Below are 26,469 nucleotides of genomic sequence, written 5' to 3'. Positions count from 1 at the left end.
TACCAGCATCATCTTGCCTAGCTTCAGCAGGGGAGACCATCCCTCAAGGGAGGGGCAGCTTGGAATGGCTTCAGGATTCTGAATCAAAATCTGCTCTTACACATCGTTTGGATATCAGCTGGCAAGTACTGAAGGTCACAAATCACAGATGTGTGCTGTTCCTGAAACATGGCATTTCACAGAAAATCTGCCATACCAAATTCTCTGCCTGTCACTATGGCGAGTCTTCCATGAGAAAGAAAAAGACATGCATGGCTTTCCATGAGGAAGTGCCAAAAAAACCACAGGAGAACTGGGAGTCGTCTGGTTGGCTTCCTGTCCTCTGTGTCCTGGTTTATCTGAGCCCTAGGTGAACCTTTCCTAAGATTTAAAAGTGGACCTACCTGAATGAAATTTTTATGCTATTTTAGCATTTTGACTGTTATTTGACCCTCCTACCATATATTACCATTAAAACAGATCTAATTTGTCCTATCATCTGAAAACTTCTAGAAACTACAGTATTACCTTAAACCAGTGAAAAGAAAGGGCTGTTTGGTTAATTGTACATTATTCAAATGCGTAGAATGAAAGACAGAAACAAAACCAGTAAACATGTACACTAAATCAATACACTAATTATTCTGACACAAAAATTTTATTTGGTGTATTTTTCCTGCTGCACAGGATCACTGTGCATACATACAAATGATTATTATATCATAGTCAAAGAGGTATCATATCTTCATCTGAAATTTAAGAAGTACTTAAAGAAAGACATTTTAAGTGAAAATCACAAATGGAAGAAATCAAAACAGCAAAAAGAAACAGGAATGTGTAAAAGAGAGTGTGTTTTGAGTAAAATGGATATAACAATAAAGCACAAAATCAAGGTTAACAGAATTTACCACAGCTGTAGTCCACATGCATTAGTGGACTTACAGTCTTTACTGAAGAACAGAAATCTTCTTTCTTGCTGTTTTATTACCTTGGCAACATCTCCTCCATGTCAGCAATTACATAGGAGACAACAGTCCAAACAGCAGCACAGAGATTCATCTGGTTTGGATCCTGAACTGTCATTGTGTCCCCTTGAGAATGATGAAACCAGAAGTATTTACTGATGTCATTATGCAAGCTGGCACCTACAGAGAAAAATGGGCAAAGTTCCATTATAGGAATACAAATATTTAAAGAGGAATATAAACTTGAATCTGTTCCTGAGCTGTTTATGATCAAATCCACATGCAACTGTATAAAATTCATAATATATTTGAGCTATAATAACTGTACAGGGCCATGCCATGTGCAGGTTGTAGGTTTTAGGTTAATTGACTTGAGTGAGCATGAGGCAGCAAAAATTCATGCTGGGGAAAAGCCAGCCTTCCCCTGGGGGGCTCGTTTCCTCAGCAACAGTATGCATCCATTTTCTTCTGAAACTATGAGAATTCAAGCAGGAAAATCCCAACAGTAAACTCCACAGCAGTGCTTCCCCTGTTCTCCAATGATGAGTTACAACTGAGTCATGAATCCTTTTGTTGCTGTTGTGTTGAGGAACACCTTGGAATTTGCTTCTGCTTTTGAGCCCCTGTACATCACAAGGATATGCTGTTTCAGAGCAATTTTCCCCATAACCTGGGGCAACCCAGGTGCCCCAGGACTACATTCCTCTCGCAGTCGAGTCCTCATCAGCTGGGGCTGAAGCAAGTTGAGTGAAGTCACACTTCTCCCCATTCAGGAACAACTGATTCCCTCTGGGACCAGATGGGCAGGGAAAGGACTACTTTTCCCCAAGGTGGGCTCAGGGAACACAAATAAATGCTTGCAAGGCATCACTCAAGGCAGACCAAAGCCAAGATGAGCTGAAGAAGCTGCTACCCAACCGGGAGTTGCAGCAGAGATGCTGGCAGAGGATTGTAACCCTGGCTATTCTCTGCTCCAGTGCCCACTGACCCTCTCTATGCCCCTGTTCCCTTGAATTTCCTTCTTTCCCAGTTCCTTACCTCTGCCTCTTCTCCAGTTTTATCAGCCTCCATCAGCTTTGCTGTAATATCAACAATCATTCCACCATTAACAGAATTCCATATGAAATTTTGAAAGTAAGTAAATGTGATACTTCCCCCCCAGCACATTCATTCACTGCTTGCAATTCCTTTGCATTGATTTCTTTGTCCTGCTTCCTGACTGGTGTGAGGAGGTTCACAGCTCCCAGGGAAGAGCCCACTTAGCACAAGACCCACTTCTTTCTTGGTCAATAAACCCAGAGAACATGCACTGGTGTGGATTCACAAGTAAGAGCTATGGGCTGCAGGCAGAAACGCAGACTGAGGATACTCCTACCATGCCAAGTAAGAAGGGAATAACCCCAGGATTGTTTGATTATAAAGATGAAGTACATAAATTATTCATATATTTTTTTACATGCAGTGGAAATCAGTATCAGATGACGAGGGCTTTGATAAACTCATGTGTGCTCTTAAGGCTTACTGTTATGATTTTTCTTGGTTTTCCTGAGATGCCTGAAGCCTTTGAAGAGAATGAAAGCAAAATTTCCCACAGCATAACTGTACATTCCTATAATACATATCTTTTGATCACTCATATAGTCATTCAGAACAGAGTCCAGCTCTCCCTGTGGATAACAGGCATGTTTCTATTGCTTTAATGGGGACTGACTTGGATGGCTCACTTCACTGCTATTTTAGAGAGAAGGAATAGGAAGTTAATGCATTTTAATTCCATTCAATTCATAAGAGAGATGATAAGCAGAAAGACCAAATGCTATAGCAAAAGGTTATACACAGTATTGTGATTGATTTTATTTTACGAGGCCCTTCTTGTTCTTAAATTACCTGTTTTCTCCTCACTTAAAGCACTGCAATCCCACAGAAGTCACTGGGCAGGTTACAGGTGCTGAATTATGTTCCAATAATTTTAGCATTAAATTTATGTCAACTCATATTCACTTCTAAAATTTTGTTCTGAACCCTTTTAAATATATGCAATCATAAAAGGATTGAACAATGATAAATTCTTTGACTAATAGACTGCAGACACATTTCAAGTTAAACCATTGAGGCAAACCCATTACTGTTTTTGAACACTTCTGCAAGACTCAAGACAAAAATTGCCCAGAATTTGTCATAGAAAATTTCACTAATCAGAGTAACTATGGATTTACAGAATAGCACTTTATCCCTGCTTCGTCATGTTTAACCCTCTGAAATGCTGGAACTTTTTTTCCCTCTAAATTGATTTTATAAACCAGACAATTATCCACTTTGACATCAAGCAATTACTGTGCAAGAAACATCAGAATGTGTGAGTAGTGAGAATATCAAAAGGCTCTCAAACGGGCTGTGCTGTCTCTTTCATGTTGTGGGCTAGCATTGAAGCCAGTGACCTGCAAACATCTTGTGAGACTAAGGAAAAGACCCTAAGAGAGCAGTTTTATCCTATGTAATTAGAAACAAAAGTGAAAATCCGTGCTCTTGGCTTTGAGCACAAGAACAGCTGACAGCTGAGGGCCTCATGCAAACCTCTGGACACGAAGGGGCACAGATATGACTGAAAGCAATGTTCATTGCAAGGAAGTCTCCTGCTTCAAACTTGAGACTCCTCCATGCTGATGTCAGCTGCCTGCAGACGTTGGTGCTGCCAGAGGTCGCCAGGCTGCCGTGAGACACTGAATGGTGCCCTTTCACCAGAAAATGCATGCAGGGCTGAGACAAACCTTTGCAGATGACCATGAAGAGGGAAGTTCTGCAGGGCCCTGCAGACTGCAGTCATGTTGGGTTACCTCAGTAAAGTCCATGGGAACCTACAGTCCCTTTTCTAAAAATCTAACGGAAGAAGCAATGCTGTGAGCACAATTTCTTTTGTTGTTTTGTTGTTGTTGCTGTTTTTGTTGTTATGTAACATTTGTCTCAGGAACAACCGTCAGTAACAAATGAGGGCTTATTTTTACCAGCTACATATGCAAGGAATTGAGTAAAACAGAGGAGTAGCCATGGCTCACAGACCTATAAATTATTCACTCATGTCCATGCTAGCCACATAGAAAGGGGACAGCATACAGCCTTGAAAGAGTTTGTAACCTTTAATTAAGTACTTAAAAACCCTCAGTTGGGAGGTGTTATGTAGGTGTGTACAACATACCTAATTCTGATTTCCAGGTGGAACCAATACTTGAACAGAAAAACAAGAGATGGGCTGGGTGCTACACTGTCACATTTTATGCACTTTGCTTTTTCCCCTGCATCTCTAGAGCAGCCATAGAGAAAAAAGGGAATGTTTGCCAAACAACCCTCTTTAATTGTCCTTTTTCAGTTCACATTTGCAGTGATACAAGTCACATGAGGAACACAGCTGGCCAAAAAGGAAATCAGTGAGAAACTACTTCTAGTTGGATAGAATAGGTGCTGTGGCATGAAAACAGGGAGTGTTAAAAACTGCTGTCAAAATTGTATTTATTACTTGAATGCATCACAAATAGTGGAAATTAAAAATTGAAAAAAATTAACAATTTACAGCTTCGATGAAATAATACTAAGATAATTCATAGTACCATTACAAGGTGGCAAAAAACCCTCTTTGGCACAGTTTAGGTGCCTAGTTTAAAGGAGTTGTTACTGCATCAGCAGCTATCTAGTGCCACTGGTGATGGCCCAGGGTCAAACACAGGGACAAGCTGCCCAGAGAGGCTGCAGAGTCTCCATCCTTTGAGATATTAAAAACCTGACTGAAAATGGTCCTTGCCAACCTGCTGCAGCTGACCCTGCTTGAGCAGCAGGGTTGGACTAGCTGAGCTCCAGTGAGCCTGCCAAGCTCAACCATTCTGTGGCACTCTAGCCCATGGTGCCTTGGCTCTCTCAGACATCTCTTAGAATTAACACAAAGTAAACAAATTCTGCAATTGAAGTTATTTCATGTTTTGGACTCATTTCATGATTCTCTGCCAGCTATTTCCTACATGGTTTAATGCACTGCATAAGGCAGGTAAAAGCATCTGCTTTAGTAATTCATACTGACAAGGTGTTTTTAGTAATCAGCTGTGTAAGGGTATCTTGATGAAAATACACACACACATACATTGAGGGATTCTGAAAACAGTCCATCCCTTCTAGCTTCTGATCTTAGCATGAAAGGCCCAATGTGAATATTAATTAGCTGATGATAAGGACATTGACTTGCCTTACAACATGTTCATATCAAACACCAATTCTTCACACATTAGTAAACTGTCTGACACAAGGTTTTATTGCCAGTTTAAGAAGATAAGATGCTGCTATTGAGGTAAAAGGGTGCATGAACCACAAAACGAGTAATGAGCATATCAGTGATGACCACTGCTCTTTTGTCTTTCTGTCAGGCACTACTGCCTTTATAAGCACTCCTGTCATAAGTCATAATTAGAATTAAACTCTATTGCCAGGTATTTAAGCACTCAAATTATTTTCATTTGTGCAAACAATGACTGGAAAAACAGATAATGATTATCAGAATGATTACAAAAGCACTTTCCATAAAATACAAATATCTTCAAGGGGGAAGGCATGCAGCAACTTCAGAGTAATTTTACATCTTAAAATATTTTGCATTAAATTCCTTCCTCCATTTTCTTTCTTTTCTTTTTATACCCCAAATAGCATTCAATTGCCAAAGGAAGTCAAATGTGAGTCTTGGAGTCAGCACAGGTTTGCTACAGAGCCCTATCAATAGCTTCCCAGTTGTCTTTGCTTTCAAGTAAACTTCACAGCTATTCCATGAATCTTTCAGATACAATGGGAAAACCCCCACTGTTTGTATAACCTCTCTTGGGTGTCCTGGGTCTTCAATATTACAGTTAGATCTCTGGGATACTGACCTCTGCATGTACATTGCCTTATACAGTGAAGTTAATATGCTAATGATTTATAAAAAAGTATGTAACTTTTTCAGGTTTTGTTTTATAGCAGTCCCTAGAGGACCTGGCAGAATTGCCACTCCATTATTTTACACAGTGTATATACACCTCCCCAAAGAGAAAATACTCCAGCTCAGAAGCACATGCACTCTAAACAGACAAAAGGGACTGAAGGATGAAAGAAGCATGCAGAGATGAAACAACACATTCATTTTCTCACAGCAGCTGAGAAAGGAATAGATGCCAGAATTCTGAGCTTAGGCCAGTGCCCTGCTAAGCAAGCTGTATGGTAGTAAAGCAATAGCAAAGTTAGAAATGTCTTACTTAACCAGGCATCTTTTGCTCAGTGTTTCCAAAATTTTACAAATATAAAGGTGTTATAACATGAGCTTCTCTTGTATCTTCCAAGTATCTATTCAAACTTTACCTCCTCATCAAGACAAACCTACATGCTATCAAAGGTATTGCTTGTAATAAGATGTCAACATACCAGATACCTGATCTGAAACCTTATTTTTATTTCTGCAGTGATTTCCCTGGCTATAAAAGACATATTCCTTTTTTCCTATCTGTTAAAGATTGCTTTTGTTTTCTGCTTTTTCTTTAAGAAACAAGAAAAATTCTTTCACTTAATTATCAAGTTTATTCTAATCTCAGACCTTTTTAATGCCAATGACACTATTCAGGAATGTGCTAAAAACCCATAATGCCTTAAAAATAAAGCAAGATCTGATGAAATAGATGTCCTTTTCTTTTACATCAAGTACTTAAAAATAATGAAAAAAGAGGCAAAGGGACACACCACAATCTTCTATGCAGTTAAAAACTGGTATGTACCAGGAAAGCATAAATCTTAAGAGCATTCTATTCCTCACATACTCATATTCCTCACAGTAATAGAATCAATAACCTCTCCCTTCTCATAGCTGGAGCACTGCTGCCCCACCATTTTGAAAGGTCAAAACTTAAGGGCAGAGGTAGGAAGATACATTTTCCTTCCACTTTTTCCTTCAAAGGATATTTGCCAAAGACCTACAAAAGGAAAAAAACAGATAAAAGATAGGAGCAGGAACACAATTTCTTATTTTATTTTAGTTTTGTGCAAAACCCCGGCAAAGTCACAGATCTCAAGTGGTCAGGGAGTAAATCTGCTGCAAGGGTAGCTGTGTTTAGGATGAGCTAGCTGGAAGGCTCTGTCTGTGCCTCAGCATCTCTGTTGCTGTAAGCCCCATAGAGTGCTTGACTGCTTGTTTTAGGTGCTGTACAGATGTTTTGTGCACTGCCCCTGGCTAACCGCAGTCTGCAGAGCTATTACTCTAATGAAAACCCAATTATTGCAGGCATCTATTGCATGTATCTTGGTGCTCATATTGACCTCTTCCTTTGTGGGATAACCTGTAGCTGGCAGCTGGCTTTAATGCCAATTATTTCATTATCCATTTTTCAAGTCAGCAGAGGCAATGGAGAATGCTAATGCTGTTTAGTAGGGCACTGACAGCATTAGTTTTCCTGTCATTTAGTCTCAAATGATGAAATTACAGGCTAAGTTGCTTGAGTTTCATGGCTACCAACACTGAAATAGTTTCCAGTGCAGAGCTTATAAATAACATCAGAAGCCCTGCTGTGTCACCTCCTGAGTCACTCTCTCAAAAGTCTTTAAAATTCATGATTCAAACAAGACAGAGGGAAAGCTTTCAGCTGGTTGTTTCAGGGACTAATTAAATGACACTACAGTATAAGGGAGACAATATGAAGTGTGCATTACTTCTTGTTTTGCTTAATGCATTTCAGAATTTATCCTGTGGATAACTAAACAGACTAAATTACAGCTCAGGATTATCACAGTTACTTTTGCAACGCGTTAACCTTTCACTTATTGCACAAGAGAATGAGTGGCAGCTGGGTATCCAACTTAAACTCTCATGAGATCCTGTGAAATGAGGTCCCAGGGAAGGAAGCAGATCTACTTCACAAATCACAGGTTGACTGGACTCTAAAATAATATGCTAAACGCATCTTGACTGAGAAAAAACCCACAAAACCCCAAATAAAACTTCAACAGTAAAAAGCACTAGAAGTTCTCCCTCCACCCATCCGGCCTCTATCTTAAATCGTCAAGGCTCTTTTTTTTAATAAAAAAGAGAAAAGGATAAGTCTCTGTGGCTTAGTCTGTGTAGCTTTAGGTACTGCCTAAACATGACCCTCTCGCAGGCTCACTATCTGGGATTGAGAGATACTCCACAGGCCCACTAATCACTAATTTTTGAACATATTTACACTTCTGCCCACAGTTCCCATGTGGCAATGCATGGTGTTCATGCACAGTTCTCACTTCATGAGCTGCAGTAGTAACACCCTCCAGTTTTTAATTTACCTTCATACCACTGATGGCTTAATACAGTTCTATCACACCTAACTCAGCAGCTTTTTCCCAAGCTGAATAATTCTCCTCATGAAGAAGTGATTCAATATCTCTGAGGATGCAGGCTTCTGGTGACTTTTCTTCTCCCTTTTCTAATTGTGTTTCACTGTTGCTGAGGTGAGAGACCCAATACTGGCTGCAGACACCAGCATGTGAATGGACTCGTGATGTGACTGCAGCATATCACAACACATGTCCTGTGGATGCTTTCTGCTTTTTCTCCCTTCCTTCCTCAGCTCCATGAAACACGATGTTTTTTACCATCCCTGGATATTGACTTGACAATTTCAGACAATTATCACAGTGATTCCCAGATCATTCTTGAGATAACATGGATCCTGTTGCTTTGTATACACAGCTCCTATACTGCATCACTCTGCAATTATTGACACAAAAATGTCACTGGCTGTTGTATTGTTCAGGCATTTTCTACTATAAGATTATTGTCACATTTTCACAGTCAGCTTCAGTTTTGGTATGAAATATTTGAAGCAAACTTTGCCAACTTGTTATTCTTGTTGCTCATTCCCTTTACAGCTAACATGAGTTTTGTGAACATCCAAAGTGACAAAAAAAAGGTGACTGGGCAGCCTAATAAAGACTTTCTCCATTAAGAAGACCAACAATTTATTTCTACCTTTTTAAAGTCAGGTATTTACCATGAAGGAGGAAAATACCTCTTACTTCACAAAGACTTCTAGTCTTTGATCCAGCAGCTTTTGAAGACTCAACTGTATTTTACTGATCAGATCCAGCTACAAAAATGGTTACAAACTCTTCTGAAAATGTCTTGCTAGATTGGTGAGGCATGACTTCCTTCTTCCAAAGCAAAATGGACTCTTAAATTACTTTTGTATTTTCTGTTTTGGCTGACCACCCTGGCTAAGTGGATTACAGATATCCCTGGTTAGGGGATTCCCTCCTTACGGCATATAAATTTATAAGGATTATGTACCTCTATTACATGCCTGTTTATGTTTGCACGTACTGTGTATATTTTAATATAATTTATTTAATTTGTGATTTCTTTAAAATTACATATATGCATACATATGTTATGCAGAGACTACTTCAAAAGTTGATAGTTTTAAAATTGATTGTTGGATTTATAAATTACTTACATTTTGCATTCTCTTTTAAACACTGTAAGTGGAATGAAAGTCATTGCAAAATCAGCAGTTTCTCTAATTTAGAATTCTTTTTCATGTGTTTGTTTATGTCTCAACTCAGTAAAGCAGTTAAAGACTGAGCATGTGATTTATTTTAATGCCATTAAGCTTTAAATGTCACACACAAGGGCCAAGTGAACACTGGGACCCATTTAAATCATCTCTCCTGACCAAATTAATTTCTGTGTCTCTATCCTCTCTGTATAACTGCAGCATGTAGCTGACATTATAAGGTTGCTCAGAAACCCAAACTACTGAAGTGCTTTCCTCAATGTTCTCTGCTTGCCAAAGAGCCTCCTGCTAACACCTAAGGCCAGACCCTTGCTCCAGCCTGTTCCAGCAACTTCCAAAATCACCCCAGAAAAGTCTTGGAAGCAGACACCCCCTCGACTGTTTGAAAGTCACATGTGGGGAGAGAGAACGGTGAAAATTACCCATGCATCTAGATTTTGAGTAGCATTTCTGTTTATAGTTATTGTCTGCATTCATTTACATTTTCAATCCATTCAAGAAGCTCCCTTGTATTTTAGAATCAATGGACATATTTCCTAAGCCAAACACAGAAACCACTTTAAAGCTTTTAGGTCTGCTTTTCCAGAGGATGCTGGAGACAGAGGACATATACAGGTTTCCATTTGCTCTAGCCTTCCCTCCTAGATATTAGCTAATTAGATATCCAATTACAGCTGGATGTTTGATCACAAAATTCCTGTAGGAGTCTTCTCAGCAAGTAGTCACCAACTAGAAATGCCAATATTCATGGGACTCAACTAAGCAGAGCTCCCTTCTGCCGAGATGGTGGTGAAAAGAGCCATTTGATGAGCATTCTGGTGCTTGACTAGTTATGAAAAAAAATCCCAAAACACCAAACCAGTCACCTAATTTAAGTAAAACACATATTAAGCACACTACAAGTCTGCAGTATTTTGTATCACAGAAACCAAATCTGCATTTATTCAACCACACCCACAGGATGAGCAATGGTTTTACTGTCTCTGTTATTGCACCCCATTGAGACTATCAAAATCTTCAAGTTCATGGTGGATTTTAGATGTAGAACCATTAGACACAGCTGGAAGAATACAGTAAGCCTACAACAATAAAATATCCTTCAAAATATCTGTGGTTACTTTGAGTAATGCATACTTGAATTTTAAACCAACAAGTTGTTTCATAACACGTTAGATGCTCCAGATATTGGTGATGAAATATCTCTTTCATTTGATCTCCAAACCAGTATATATTTAGTTAGTTCATTAGTAACAGAAATGCTGAGAAGCTGTTGAGACAAAGTTCAAAGCTTATTGTAAGGTTCAGGACTATCCAAATGCAGGAGTTTTCAGTCTTTAGGGCTGGGGTTCAGAGAGCCACAAAGTCTACAGGTCCAGGGACACTTTCTGGGGATGCAAAAGGCATGTGAAAGGGAGCACAGCACTACACCAACACTGCTCCCTCCACACCTTTCTCAGCTGGCCCACTCTCAGTGCTGGGCACCTCAGCTGCAAGCCACCATTAGGATTAGGGTTCAGAGAACCACAAAGCCTTTCTGTCCTGGTCTAAAATCATGTTATCTAAAGGATGATCAACACAAAGCAGCAGGAATTAATATGATTCAACATTTTAAGCAACAAATTGCATATTTTTGTCAGCAAAACTACAAAGGAACAACACACTTTAACAAAAACAAAAAAGATAAAAATAATTAAAGTACAGTGAAGACACCTGCTGCAACACTGTTGTTCATAATCTCAGAACCTTTCACTGTTTTAATGTTCTGTGAAATGACATTGGGCTTCATTAGGAAAAGAAAGGGGCAAATTGAAGAATTTCTGGCCTTTAAAGTAAGGAAGTACAGAAATTCCTCACACCTGATCTGACTCTGCTTTGTATCACTATTTGTATGTGGGCTCTGGCTAATGCACGGAGCAGAACTAATCCTAGAAGAAGACAAAGCAAATAAAGCAATGTCCCTAACTTGCATGACTCTTCCAACCTGTAAATTTTAGTTGCTGTGATAGCTATTTTGCCACAGAGCAAATACACTTGTCAAAATGCTAATATTAAGAGAAAAAAAAAAAAAGTCATATGAGCTTAGGAAGAACACTAAAAGAAGCTGACAATTAATTTTAAGTTGAAAGTTTAACCTGTTTGCTTTCAATGAAAGATCCTCAGTCATATCAGTAAGTGCAAATAGCATTTGCCTTAAACACAGGTTTAAGGCAATTCTCTGTTTTACTATGCTGTTTTCTTATAAAGTTGAGCTTTACTTTGGTTTTCTTCAAATTAAATCTGTATGGTTGAAGGCCTCATTTAAAGCATGGAAAGCAAAGAGAGGTTGGGTGAAACTTTACAGAAACAGAACAAGGCCCTAGTGAGTCCAGCTGCCATGAGTGCCAAGCTGTTGAGCACAGCTTTGAAAATCCTCTTCCAGAAACAATCTGATTAGCTCCATCACAAACATCGTAATTATGCAGAAATCAAGGATCAATATATATTTTTCACCATTTGTGAATAAAACTGTTGAAGGGGCCATTTAAAATTGTATAATTTTACAGAAATTTCATATGCAATTCTGAAAGGCACAATGTTTTACATATCATGCAACAAATGCAGATAATTTGATAACAGTGACCAAACCCTACACAATAAAAAGCAAATAAACCTGTATTAGCTTAAATACTCCCTACCATCCTTCTGATATATTGTGTCCATGCTAAAACTTAAAGAAATGTTTACAACTGTGCAAATTGAAGTAATTTCAATTTGGATTTAATCAAAGAGATCAAGCACAAGCACACTCTTGTAAAGCTGTTTATGATGCTACGTTCAAATACCCCCTATAGACTAATGCAAAGGGAAAAAAAGAGGCAGTGATGATGACTGTTAGCAGCCCAGAGCAAATTATTATCAAATTATTAAAATTATTATAATAGAAGATGCTAGAATTTAATACATTCCTTTAAAAAACTCCCTTAATCTCTGCATTGCTATGCTTGCCTTTCACAGGAGAAAGACATGCTCCCCAAATGCAAGTTTTCATAACCAGAATACCATTAGACTATTGGTTCCTTTCAAATACATAAATTTAAGATTCTTTTAAACCAGTAGATAAATAAAAACAAACAAACAAACAAACAAATAAATATGTGTGTATATACCAACCCACCCACATGTAATTAAAACCTTTCAGGAGCCAAATACACACTTTCTAAATAGAATGGCACGCTATAAATGCAAAGGACTGCAACAACTACTCAGTCAAACTGGAAAAGTCTTACCTTAAAATAACCTGAATTAAAAATTTTTACACTCTGGCCGATATTTATTTTACTTTGACATCTTCACTTCACTTTTAAATCCTCACTTTAAAACTAACAGGCATCTGATAGTAACAAAAGAAAGACAGGATGATTTTACTTGCTTTAAGGCCCATCATTGCAAAAATAATTGTGCATGATTATTGGTTGAATAGTTTCCATTGCACACTCCTACAAGGACTGACACAAAAGAAGAAAAAATGGTAGGTCTCATTAGTCTTGGGTAGTCTAACCTTAGCCTTAGCTATTATCAGATTCTACACAGAAGGTGAAGAAAAACCACCACCTTTTCAGAAATGCAGCCATTGAAATTAGAATGCATTGAGCAAAGAAGGGAATAATACCCCTGTTGCATATAGCTGTCAGGGTCAAAACACACACAAGTGAGATTTTAAGTAAGTAATTCGTTCCAGGTAAGTACAATCAAACTGTTTCCAGGCTGACAGACTGCCATTACATTCCACCACTGCCAGCCTGGTCCACTGCTGTGACTCCGAGGGTGGCTCTGGGTTTGGAAAATAGGGTGCAGTAGAGAAGACAACAATAATTACTTCAATAATTAGATTCTTGTGCTGTGTACTGGGAGCCCAAGGCTCATCTGGAATTAGATGAGGCACACAGAGAGTCTTTACCACTATCTATTTTAGCAAATGGAATGGCCAAACAGTCACTCCTTGAAACAGTGGAAAAGAAATCACACTTTTCCCTATCTCAGTGAATTAAAACACACTGCAAATCAAAAAGAAAAAGAGGATGTTCCAAAAAAACGAGCAAAAGCAAGGAATAATGCTATCCATAATGGGACATATTGAACACTGACCAACCTTTTTTTCTGCAAAAACAATGCTCTACACCTAAAACTGGGTGACAGATGTTTTTGGCCAGGTAAATGTAATGAGGGCTGGGGCCAGGGGCCAAGCCACAACTCGCAGAGCTCAGGGAGGTGAAACAAAAAGAGATCTAGCTGGGGAGGACTGACACAAGCCATGGGCAAAGCAGTGATCCTGCCCATATTCAGAGTGGCAGGAGAGCTGCTCAGCAGGCAGGGTCTCTCACACCTGGTAAATTATTACAGAGTTTCTTCGAACTGTCTTAGCTCAGGCCCCTTGAACCACATGCAGTCCCTTCCCTCTTGCTCTCTAATTAGAAACTTCAAGTCATTACTCAGGTTAAAGGATAGTGAAATTGTCACTGGGTTGAGTGTGTACTAAGTGAAAAAAATTTTAATCCAAAATAATGTTCTCAGAAACACTATGTCTTGTCTCAAAGCACTGTGTCTCAAAATCATTTTACTCTTAACAAATTTCCTGGCAGCTATTTGTCTGACTGAAAGAGAGAAGCTGCATGGAAAAGAGAGAGACAGCAAATGACATTTTTAACTGTGTGATGATCCCTTCTTCCCCCCAAGCATCCTGAAATAAAAGACATAAAATCAGAGCACTTGGAGGCTTCAACAGCATCCAATGCATGTGCTTTTAACGATGACTGCACAAGAACATCTGCCCTAAAATCTAGCCAGCAGGTGTTGGTGGACAAGAAAAGTACCCATAGTAATTAGGAACTATAGGAAGAGGCAGGCAGACTAATTAAGGTTTTTTCTCAATGACTCCCATTTAGCATATCTTAGGGATTTAAAATTAAAGATGTGCATAATTTGGGCTGTTTTTAAGATTAAGCTGTTTAAAACTTGCCGATTAGTTTTAGCTACACAATGAAATCAGTTTCTTAGTTGAAGTCATAAGGGCTAAAATTGTTCAGGGCAAGAAAACAAGCTGCTGCAGCAGGATCTTGGAGCCCTGACATGATCAGCCTATGATTCTCACACTGTAGCACAGCTAGACAGTGAGAGCTGCTCTGTCAGACCCGATCTCTTTCATTTTTTTTGGTGGTTCCAAGTTCAAGAGTAATAGTGACTGGAGCACTAATACCAATTTCAAGGCAGTAGCAATTCTGTCCAACTACAAAAATTCTCCTATCCCAGAATGTCATTACTTTGGTTTAATATCATTAATGGAAATGAACTGTTTTAAAATCCAGTTTACACAGCTAAGCAAAAGGAAAAGTGCCTATTTTCTTTGGTGGATTTCCAAGGCCCCACATGGCAACTGGGACAGAGCTCTGCCATGGGCACTGAAAACACTTGAGAGCTGTTGACAGACTGGCCCTGATGTATAGTAAATCATAATTGGGTTTTCTGGCTCTTTTGATGGAGAATTCCAATAAACTGCTTCTCTTGTTGAGATTCATGCTTTGTCCTTGCAGACAGATTTGTTTATGTGCCCCTAAAATACATATATAAGAAGCTTATGCTTCCACTTAGGCTGCTCTTTTCTTTGCACTCATCTACAACACTCAGGTGAAGCTATTCTTGTGCTAAATAGCTGCAGGGCCTGATGATTCCAGCACAAGATGGACCCACTTAATTAGGAAGTTAATGATGACTCCTTCCTCTTCATTGCACCTTACAGACAGAAGGTAACTCATAAGAAACCTTCGGGTAACTGCTATCATTGGGGAAACTGAGGAACTGTAAATTGTTCAGTGATGGCAGGTGATGCCAGAGACAGAACAGTGACCCTGTACCTTCTTTCTTGCATTCCTATGCAGCCCATGATTCTTGAGGATTTGCCAACATAAAATACAAATATATATTCAATTCCTTTCATACTTAGGAGTTTTTCTGTGGTCTACTCCATGTCTGAATTGACTGAAATCGTTGCATGAAAACACATATAATATCACTGGAAAGGGATTTCTGCAAAAAATAAATTGGTATTTGTCCTAGGTTACAAAATAGATGTATTTAGTATTTTATTACCACCAGCTGTGGGCCATTAGCTGTTATCTCCTGCTATGGCTCACCCCTGATAACAGACAATGGGCCATCAGGGACCCACCACATGACTCATGGACTTATCTGATCCTATTGTGAGATGCTCCACCCAGGAGGGAGGAGCCAAGCATTCCCACCTGGATATAATCTTGCCTTAGAGCTACTGAAGCTAGCCTTGTCTACTGGGTTCCCAGAGGACAAGAGCTTCCACTGGACCTTCAGCTGGAGACCAGACCTTTACAGGATCACTGCTTCAACTGAACTACTTCATTTGGACTGCTACCACCACCCTAACAGGGTGTCAGGTTGTATCTGACTTTGTCAGTGCTTTTTCTTGTATTATTTCACTTATTTTTAATTTTTCCTAATAAATTTTAATTATGACTTGCAATCTCTCACTGGTTTGTTTTCAAACCAATATAGTATTCAATAAATTCTGCTCTTCAGATGTTCAGTAGCATTATAGACCCAATCTGTAGAATGCGTTTTGAAGACAGACATTTAGAAGGGTTCCCATTCTGTAGTTTATAAATGCTAACAAATGTTTTGGAGAGGCTGCCACTGAAATAATTTTGAACTTCCTCCTTGGAGGAAGATGTCTTTATAAATTATTTCTGAATTTTGTATTTGTTCAGTTTGGGCTACTATCAAAAGCATTCTTCAAAAGCCTCAGACATTTACACCTAAATGTCACCTGGAAATGAAAGTGTGTTGTGTTTGCTGCTTCAGGATGGAACAAGTTTTCTGACTACTACCTGAAATTCTGTCAATAAAAAGTTTTCTGATCCTGAATCAATATCATACTTGATTCAAATCTCCAGTGTGCCCTGCACAGTCAGCCAAGATATTTCTATGGCTTCCTTTCATATAAAAGTTCTAGAAGTTTGGGGGACAGAACTGCTGTTGAAGCAGTATATATTATTTGCTACCATGGCTATAATAAGCAAGGAAAGAATATTAAGAAAGCAATTCCTGTAGCTTAAAATTATATACCCTGAGGTCCCTGCATGGCAGCAGAATTGGGAAGACAGGGGAAGAGGTACTGCTCATGGTATAGGAAAATGAAGCTAGGGATTGTTTAGCTAAATAGGGCAAACAAAAATTAATGGTGCTGCATGGGTTGCCTGGGAGAGCTGGCCAATGCCATTGAGATATTGCTTTCTATCATCTAGGAAACGTTGTGGCAATTGGGGGAAGACCCCAATGATTGAAAAAGGGCAAATGATATGCCTGTTGTAAAATTAAAGCAGCAAGATCCAGAAGCATGTCCAGAGGAGGCCACTAAGTTGACTGGAGGGATGGAGCACCTCTCCTATAAGGAAAAGCTGAAAGAATTTGGATTGTTCAGCCTGGAAAAGAGGAACCTTTGGGGTGACCTAATTGTGGCCTACATGAAGGCAGCCTACAAGAAAGGTGCAGTGGGATTTTTTTACTAGAGCATGTAGTGTCAGAACAAGGGGAAATAGATTCAAACTGAAATTATGTATGTTTAGATGTTAGGAAGAAATTCTTTACTGTGAGCATGGTGAGGCACTGGCACAGGTTGTCCAGAGAAGTTGCAGATGCTCCATCCCTGGAAATGTTCAAGGCCAGGCTGGATGGGGCTCTGAGCAACCTGGCCTAGTGAAAAGTGTCCCTGACCACAGCATATGGTTGGAACCAGATGATCTTTAAGGTCCCTTCCAACACAAACCATTCTACAATCCTATGATGATTCTATGAACTATAAACTAGAAAAACTCAGTCACCAGGAAATTTTGGACTGGAGGAGTGGAATAAAACTGAGTGGAAGACTGCCTGGATGGCTAGGCTCAGAGGGTCACCATCAACAGTTTGAGGAATAACTAGTGGCTGGTAATGAGTGGTGTGACCCCCCCCAGGAGTCCATGCCAGGTCAGCACCCTTTGCACCCTCAGCAATGATCCAGATGACAGGGGTAGCCTGTGTCTTCATAAAATTTATGGAAGGAGCAGTTGCCTATGCTGGAAGGCAGAGCTGCTGTTCAGAGCTCAAAATCCAGAAGTGGCCTGACATGGACTTCAGAAAATTCAGCAAAGACAAAATCAAAGTCCTGTATTGGACCAGGAGAACCCACGGCCACAGCACAGGTGGGAGGTGCACCAGCATTTCAGAACAGGAGCTGCTGTGCAAGAAGCACCAGCAAAACCTTGTGGCAATGAGGCAATAGAGGGGCCCCTTTAACAACAGGGCAGCCAATGGGTCCAAGGAAGTGATATTTTCTAAATATTACATCTTTTGTGACTCCAGAACAAGAAAAGTGTCAACAAATTGGCCAGAGGAGACATAATCAGCCTGGCTGGATGATCAGCTTGTTCTTGTCATTCTTTATCGTTCCAATATAGCAATTACATCAGCTGTGCTGTGCTGTAATTGTAAACTTGACTCCAAACCAATGGAAACTCTAAATAGTTGAGGATGCAGCAAACCCTGAAGAATCCTATTAGAAACACTCATCATATGACTTCATATAGGAAAGTACTTGGAGAGATGCAAGCCAGACCTTAATACATTTAACCTCTGTCCCTCCCATCAAGAGCAGTTTACATGTGGTCCTCCTGGAATGCTACTGAATGCTTTATTTTTATTCAGTTTTTAATACTGATGCTATTCCAGTTTGTTTTCCAGGAATGAAATCTATGAATCCACAGATATTTCTGCTCTTGTTCCTAACAACTGTTCTAGATCATTACACATTTGGTGAGAAATCTCACGACATTTCCACATGTCTCATTTTGTCTTCCATGTCTTATTTTTCACACAGTCAAATTTCTAAAGGTAAAAAAAACCAAAACTGTAGAGAGAATGTTATTTTACTGCCTCCCTTTTCCATTGGAAAGCATTTTCAAATTTCTTAGAGAACTCTGATTAAACTCTTTTTTTATTGCAATTTTTTCTTTCTGTTTACTTCATTATTTGCATAAGCTTCACTGAAGCCAGGGACAGTTCTAGGAAGAAGGCTTGAATAACTTGTACTTCCGAAATGCCTATTTAAAATGTTAACACTGAGCTCTGTGCGTTAATGCAGAACACTTGTTTTTTTAGGATCAACAAATGACAAATAGTTCCATCTGAAAAAGAATATTCCCACCCATAGAAACAGAATTAAGCTTTCCTAAGCACCAAACAATAGAGAATTAAGATGTCTCTCAGAGGCACAGCCAGAATAAAAACAACCACACCCCAAATCTGAATGAGATCCTCAGATATTTTCAGTTTTTCTTTTCTGAGATAAAGTATTATCTGCTAATAAAGTACTGAGTTGCAGAAGCAAATTTATTGATGTTTTTTGAGATATTTAGGAATTGCATATGCTTATAGGAAGAACCTATTTAATAACAGGGTCATTTACGCCAATCCACCTCATGTAAGTTTTTGAAGTATCTAAAAGGAAAGAAGAAATTCAACATTACTGATGTTCAAAGAAAGAAGAGTAACAAGAAAAAGAAGTTCACTAGCCAAAAAGTGCACGAACCATTAGAATTTATGATTTTATTTTACACATCTTAATTTAAATTTTCATTGCTAGATTAATGAGCTTATATAATCTTAGTACAGGGTTGAAAGCATTGGAACAGTTTTACTTCTTCCAGGATCCTAAAAGCCAATCAGAATGTCAGTATTTCAAACTAATTTGTTGTAATATTAGTATAAGATTATTTTTAAGCTGTCTTGTCTAAGTTTGTAGAAAAACAAATTTAAGAGCTATGGAATACCAGCTACTTAACACATGTGCTGTAATTTTTCACTTGTGACCACCAATAAAACTTTGCCAAATAAACTGTATCACAGATACTGCAGAAAAGAGAATACCTAGAAATAAAATAAGAAATTCAGCAATGTGTTTAGAAGTTCAGCAATGTATGATAGAGTTGTGAAAATACTTTTGGTTCCACAGTTTGAATTTCTTCTGGGATTGGCAAGTTAATGACAGTTCTATTTTTGTAACTGTAATTAGGATTATCTAAATGTTGTACAAATCAAAGACAAGAGCTTTTGACATTCAGAAATCTAGTCTAAAATGGGTGAGGCTTAAATGAGAAAGAAGCATTTCATTATGGAAAATGCTTGTAATATTTACTAGCTGATTCATAGATATTTTAAGGCCAGGAAAACCCATTACCATCATACTTTCTGAGTAACACATGGCTTCAACTTGTATCTACTGCATCAAGCTCATCCCTCTGGCTTGAATTGCCCTTTACTTTTTGAAGGATGCCAAAGTCTTGTTTTACACATTCAAAATTACAGAGAATTCACTAAGTTTGCAAGGTGCTTCTATAGGTCACTAACCCTATTGGAAGAAGGAGTTTGCTGTCATCCACTTTGAGTTTGTTTAGACTCAAATAGACTGAATTGCTAATGAGAAATATAGAGTACAAAAGCCCTCTTAAAACTACCAGGAAAATTTGCATTCAGGCACAGTGCCTAATTGCCCAGCTCCATCCCTCTCTCCAACAGTACTATCCTAGATTCATATTTGCATGGTCTGTGTCTAGTCTATGTGAAACAAAAAAACCCCTTGCAAATCTGATGCTTCCTGTTAATTATTAGAAGTAGACAATACTCAATTGTGCCAAAACAATCCTAGCCTAAGCAGAACAAAGGTCGAAGGAATTGTATGTAAAGTACTGTCAAATTTGTCTGGTAGTCTAATAGCACAGCTTGTAAGAAAACATATCATAAGTTATGGACTATTCCTTTCATTAAATGATTAGTCTCAAAGACTTTATTAACTTTATTAAAAATAGAGAAGGTCATATGAAAGGCTAATAAAACTGAGATACTATGTTAAACTATGAGCCTTTTAAGGTATCCACCTTCATAAAAAGTTGCAGCATATTAAATTTATTTAATTACTCTAGAGTAATTTCTAATTTCAAAACCCCATTTTATTGGAACAATGATAAATTAGAGAATAGATGAATTATTTTACAGATTAATACACACAGTTCTTTTTGCAATCAAGATTTTAAATGGGTCTAATAGCCTTAGCACTTACAGTAGGTTCATAAAGTGCCAAGCAATTATAATTGCTCTCCTAGCATAATGCTTTAATTTAATACCACCCAAGTTGCAAAAGATTTGGCTTTTGCAGTGGAACATACTCATTCACCATATTTCCTTTATGAATGATAAAATAATATATTTAAAAGGAAAGGAATGCCCTGGAAAAAGCAATACAACATTCCTAATTATCAGACAACAGTGGTGGTATATCTCTGACTTATTGAGATCAAGACAGAGGCAAGACATGTGTGTACACCATAAACCCTTTATGCCTCATTTCCACATGAAAATAAATCAGGCCAGTAGTAGCTGATGTTGGCACTGTGCTCAACACGTCCAGAGAAGTGGGAACTCAGCAAATATAAAAGTGTAGCACCTGTGGAATATGTAAAATTACCTAAGTACGTTTAAAACTATCCATAAAGCTTAATTCTGTGAGCAGTGTGCAGGAGTTTTGTCCAGCTCTTTTGCTTCATGAGGAGATCTTTGCCTTGAATTTATTACTCTGTCAAATAACTGGAGCTCTACATGTGATTCCCTGTGCTAAACATCCCAAATCACAGGTGATGCAAATGCTGCATAATAAAGGGAGAAGTTAAGTTTAATGTCTACTTTTAAGGATTTTTTTCCCCTTCCCTCATCTTGTAGGAAGGTTTTTGTCAAACATCCCTGTCAACACCCCTTACCCCTGCAGAACCAAGCCAAAGGCTTTTCACCATTGGTTTATGAAGCCCTAGACTGTAAATCTGATATTTATTCTGGTTGTATTCTTTTGGAAATAAAAAGAAGCTTAGAAAGTGGCTCCAAAGAGGCTGCCCAAGACTGTGGGCAGTACAAAAACAGGTAGTCTGAGGGGCAGCGTTCCAAGCTTCACAGTGGAATATCACTTCCAAAGATTGACACAGCCAAGAGCGAACAGAGGTTACTCACTTTTAATTTGGGAAAGAGAGTTTAGTCACTTCATGTCCAGCTGGCAACTTCAAGTCAGGGAGTTTTCCTGTTCCACTGCTTTCTCAGACATGTCCCTGGCTGACATGGAGCAGAGGAGTAGGCTTGGCACCAGCATGCCAGCAGGCTTGCACTGGAGTCTGGTGCTACAGGGATGATGGCGACGGTGGTAAGAGAGGGCAGCATGCTCCAGAAAAGGGGTAAATTTAACCTCTTACATAATAAGAAAGGAAATAATCCATGTCAAAATCCAGTGTCTCAGGCCAAAATACAGCATATTTTAGATGAAGGTAATAAAAAAGCACGATGAAAATATAAAAATGAGAAAAATGATATATTATAGTATTTGCTTGCTACGTCTGAATGACTAATAGATTAGGTTAGCAATGAATTTTTAATTTCTGAAGGAACATTAAAATTAGATGAACTATGGGCTTATTAATTTCTGGAAGAACAGTTCTTCCTTTTATGCACTGTAACAAAAAAAGCAAGTCACTGTGGAGACAGAGAAACACAACCAACCATCAAGGTTCAAAGTGACATTGTACAAGGAGTTTCACCTTTAGGCCACTGGGTGATTTTTAAAAGAGGAATTGAAACATGCCTTTGGGGAGTTGTTTGATGTCCTGGGTCAGCTTGATCTCAAATACAGCTCAGTTCCTAACAGACAAGTGTTCCCATCATAAGCACTGTAGCCACAGATACCACCTTGTCAAGCAGAAAGGAGCACCCTTGAACCAGCTTTCCTGGAAACAATGTGTCACTTTCAGGACAAAAGCCATGCCTTTGAAAATATTGGGGAGCATCTGTTTTCATCTCCCCAAAAACCTGAAGCTGAACTAATGTTCACTGGATTCCATAATACAAATAGAATCATTTCATTCCCCCTCCTCATATTCTGATGGCTTGCAGGGAAGGCTGATCCAGACCCAGGGCTGTGACTTTAGGAATTTGGTCTAAATCACGTTTGAAGCATCCTGGTCACCATCAAGTACCTGTGATCATCAGATATCTCACTTTTTAAACAAGAATACTCTAGCACTCGTTTAGCAGGGCTTGCTTATTGTTTTTTTAATCCTTTCAGACACTGAAGAAACCTGTTATGAAAAAGGATGCTAATAAACCAAATAAATAAACCCAACCAACCTATCTTCCCACCTATATTTGCAAATTCTAGCCAAACTTAATTTGGGATTTAATGTTGCAAAGGAACAGCTTTATGTGCCACAGTCTGGATATGTCCCTAATGAAAAAGAAAATGGAATTGAACCCTTAAGAAGGATGAGGAAGATAATTGCATAATTATTAAAGGAGCAGTCTTAGACTCAATAGTCACCTCAAACTGTAAAATCACATCCTAAAACACAACACCACCCCCCCTTCATTTGATTTATCCTTCATGAAAAAGCAAAACAAATGTTACACAACTATTTCCAGTAGCTGAAAACTGGCTATCAGTACAAAAACACAACTACAGACATTCCCCACTGCTGGACAGAACTATTCTCAAAACACTCCAAAGTAAAGGCCACCGACAGAAATATTGCTAACATTCTCCACCCACAAAGCACCAGAGTGCTGTGTTTGGTGCAGATCACCTTGCTTGTGCTTTAGAGGTATTATATAAGCTTCAGTCTATGGTTTGCAAAGGACTCTGAACTCTTGTGGCCTCTCTCATCCTAAAATCTCACAATAATCACTGCTGTTTAGTTGCACATATATTTGACTAACATTACAAATAATATTTCATTGCATGTCCATTAAAAATAAACATGCAGGAAATAGCAGAGATTAAGAAGCCACAGTCTGCCTGTCTCAGCTATGAACAGCTCTGAAAAACACACACAGTTGCCCTCTGTATATCTTTCAGACCAAAAGGAGCAGGAGGAGTAGAATATTAATAGCATCTAAAAAGGTGAATCCCAGAATCTATTTCACATTGAAAAAGAGAAAAATTCTAGAGAAATTATGTCAGAAAATTCTTATTGTTCAAGAAGTACACCATATTTTCTCTCACTGTTGCAGAAACAAAGCCACCAAGTATATTTTCAAGAAATATTTAAATAAAATTAATGAAGTGTCAACACTTGACTGCTTGTTTAAATTGGACAAAATTATAAAAGCTGTTACAGAGTGTTCAATTTGTTTCAATGTTATTGTATATCATAAAGGCTCATTCAAGCAGGGAGAATACTTCAGACAAGGCATGAAGATTAGAAGATGTCTTAGACTTTTCCCTGGAACAGTATAAAATACAATCTAAAGCAGACGAAATTCTTTTAGTGGAGCTAATTTCTTCTCACTGGGACTTGATGAAGAAAAGAAGAATCAGTGTTCCTTTATGCTGTAAGAACACTTGGCTATTTGCTTAACAGGAACTTAAATGAACCAAAGCTTTAGACAGGAAAAAACCCCTTCACCATCAATTAATGTCACAAATTCTTAATAGGAAACCAAATCAGATTTATTTAAAAACTGAGGTCTTGGTTCTGGTGTATTCATACTTTCCCAATGGTGAGCATATGGTTTATATTTTTCATAGTTGATGCTTTCTGAGGAGTGCAGATGTCCATGGGAGAGGGCTTTTTCCTCCACTGCTCCTGCTGAGTAGCCCAATGACTAATCAAGAGCACCATGGCAAGCTGTAGCTGCTTATGCTCCAGGTGCACCACAGCTGATAAGAAGTGGTGTACAAGAGCTCAGTACCCATCACAAGCACCACTCACATTATCAACTGAAAACAAGGCATCTGAATGTTAAATTTTTCTCTCTTCTTACATAATCTGTCAAATTCAGATGAGAAACACAATGCAAGCCCCTGAGGACCTTACCTAGGAAATAATCCCAATACCTTTGCATTTTCTAAACATAGGCTGAGTGGTGAATTCTTATATTCCAGCTACAACACAGATATGTTGGTCTGAAATTGTGGACCAGGCATCTTCCCACAGGCACTTCCAGGCTGTGGAGGATGATGCATGGCCACAGCCTCTCGGTAGTGCTTACAGTCTCTCAAATCAACTCAGCACATCACTCTCACAGCTGCATGGCATTGTACTAAACAGATTCCAGTTCACCCAGAAAGCAGGACAGCAGCTAAAGATGAATCCCTTGCTGTTTAATAATATTCATTCATCCATACTTCTTGCCCAGCATAGATATTTTGGTTTGAAAATTAGACATCCATTCCTTTATTAAAGCAGTCAACTTTATGGTATCTCTGTACACCCTAAGTGACTGAGAAGCAAAGGGTTGCGACCATAAATAAGAATAATATATTCCATGACTCATAGTCTTCCACAAGGTAAAAAACAAGGCGGTTAATAAAATATTAAAAGATTCTAAGCATATAGTAGCAAGTAGTAAAACTAACATGAGAAATGTGCCAGCCTACTGCAGTCATAAAACACAGCAGAAAAAGAACCTTAAAATTTAAAACTAATCATAATTTTTTTAATATACCATTATGAAACTTTTCTTTCTACTATTATTCAAATGGAAATTCACTACGGCTTCACCCAGGCTGGCCTCCAGTTGGGATTCTTGTGCTCTGAAAGCGTCTATGCTAGTGTGGGGTCTCCTGCATGGGGGGGCTGCCAGGATCTCTCTCACAGCTAACAAGCTTCTTTGCCAACAAGCTGCTTCTCACTTGGAGCCAGATACAATCCTCCAAAAAAACCCCTCAACTACTTCAAACTTTTCAGAATTTTACAATTTTATCACACCTTAATGACTCATAACTTTTTTAATGTCACACCTCAAAAACATTGTTTCTCTAGCATATAAAACAGAGTGAACAAGCCCTGAATTTCAAAGTAAAAATAATAATAATTAAAAAAATATTTCTTCTGCATTTGAGAATTCCCCTCTGCCTTGGTTTACTATTTATAAACCACCAGTCTGGGATTAATTATTATAAATCCTTAAAGCCGAAAAGAAGATTTTAGGCATTTTATTCTACGTATAATCTATACCATTATTAAACTGCAGTTCAAATGCACTTTATGTCCTATTTCTGTTGGTCACCTTTTAACATTTACACATTTTACGTATAGCAGATTTTACTCCCTGGGAGAAAGCATTTCTTACTACTTTCAGAACATCAGACCACCCATCTGACTGGCACTGCTCAGCAGAGCAGCGTCCCCTGTCAGGCAGTGGGGACACTCACCGGGCACCCCATCTCTCATCCAGTATGCAATGTCTGTTCCATCCGCGTTGTCGTAAACATCCGTAACATTGATGGGCTGCAGCAGAGTCATGATCTCTTTCACGATGTCCCGGGCTTCAGCACTGCCAGAAAAACCCAGTCCAGATGGCTTGAAGGTGCCCTCATCAGACTCCATAACAATGTCAAAGTTGGAGATATTTTCCTAAACATGTAAGAAAAGAAGTTATTGTGCTGTGATTGTTATTTTAGCTGGCATCATGTACTGGATTCTAGGTGTCAATGTGAGCATACCACAACAAATTTGTTTAGGAAGGAGAGAAATTCTTCCTGTGAAAATGTGTACCTAAGCATAAATGAAGGGATCTATCTTTCCATGTGAAAATGCTGAAAGAGTCCAAGTTATGTTCTGGGGCACCAATATTCTGTAGGAGCCACAACACAACTGGTCTGCTGTCCCCAAGTACTTGCTTTAAGACTTCTGAAGTGCCCCCCAGAAAGGTAAGCCATTATTGTGATAATAGCTGCAAGTTCCCCATACCCCTTTCTTAATGACTGTACTTCTCACCTATTGTCCTTCCTTCCCCACCCCAGATGGTCCTGGCCACGCCCTCCAGTTTTCCCTATTGGTTCCTGTACTCCTAACTTCACCCCTGTACCTCCCCTGTACCCAGAGGTCACTGGGCCAGTGCGCTGTCCC

The 26,469-nt window shown here is 38.8% G+C and overlaps 1 protein-coding gene across 1 annotated transcript in view; it reads right to left on the bottom strand.

Annotated features, from left to right (window-relative positions):
* Window positions 1–618: 618 nt before the first annotated feature.
* The window catches only part of CPQ (carboxypeptidase Q), a 140,667-nt gene continuing 114,816 nt past the window's right edge, over window positions 619–26,469 (bottom strand). Inside the window, exons 7-8 of the mRNA XM_085053264.1 lie at window positions 25,773–25,974; window positions 619–1,124 (exon numbers count right to left, since the gene is read on the bottom strand). Of these exons, the coding sequence (XP_084909390.1) occupies window positions 964–1,124; window positions 25,773–25,974 (363 nt within the window). The 3' untranslated portion in view covers window positions 619–963. The remainder of the gene's footprint in view (window positions 1,125–25,772; window positions 25,975–26,469) is intronic.

Source organism: Lichenostomus cassidix, chromosome 2 (genome assembly GCF_008360975.1).
Source record: "Lichenostomus cassidix isolate B80296 chromosome 2, HeHo_3.0, whole genome shotgun sequence".
In the NCBI taxonomy this organism is placed as follows: Eukaryota; Metazoa; Chordata; class Aves; order Passeriformes; family Meliphagidae; genus Lichenostomus; species Lichenostomus cassidix.
This window is presented reverse-complemented; position numbering and strand designations above follow the sequence as displayed.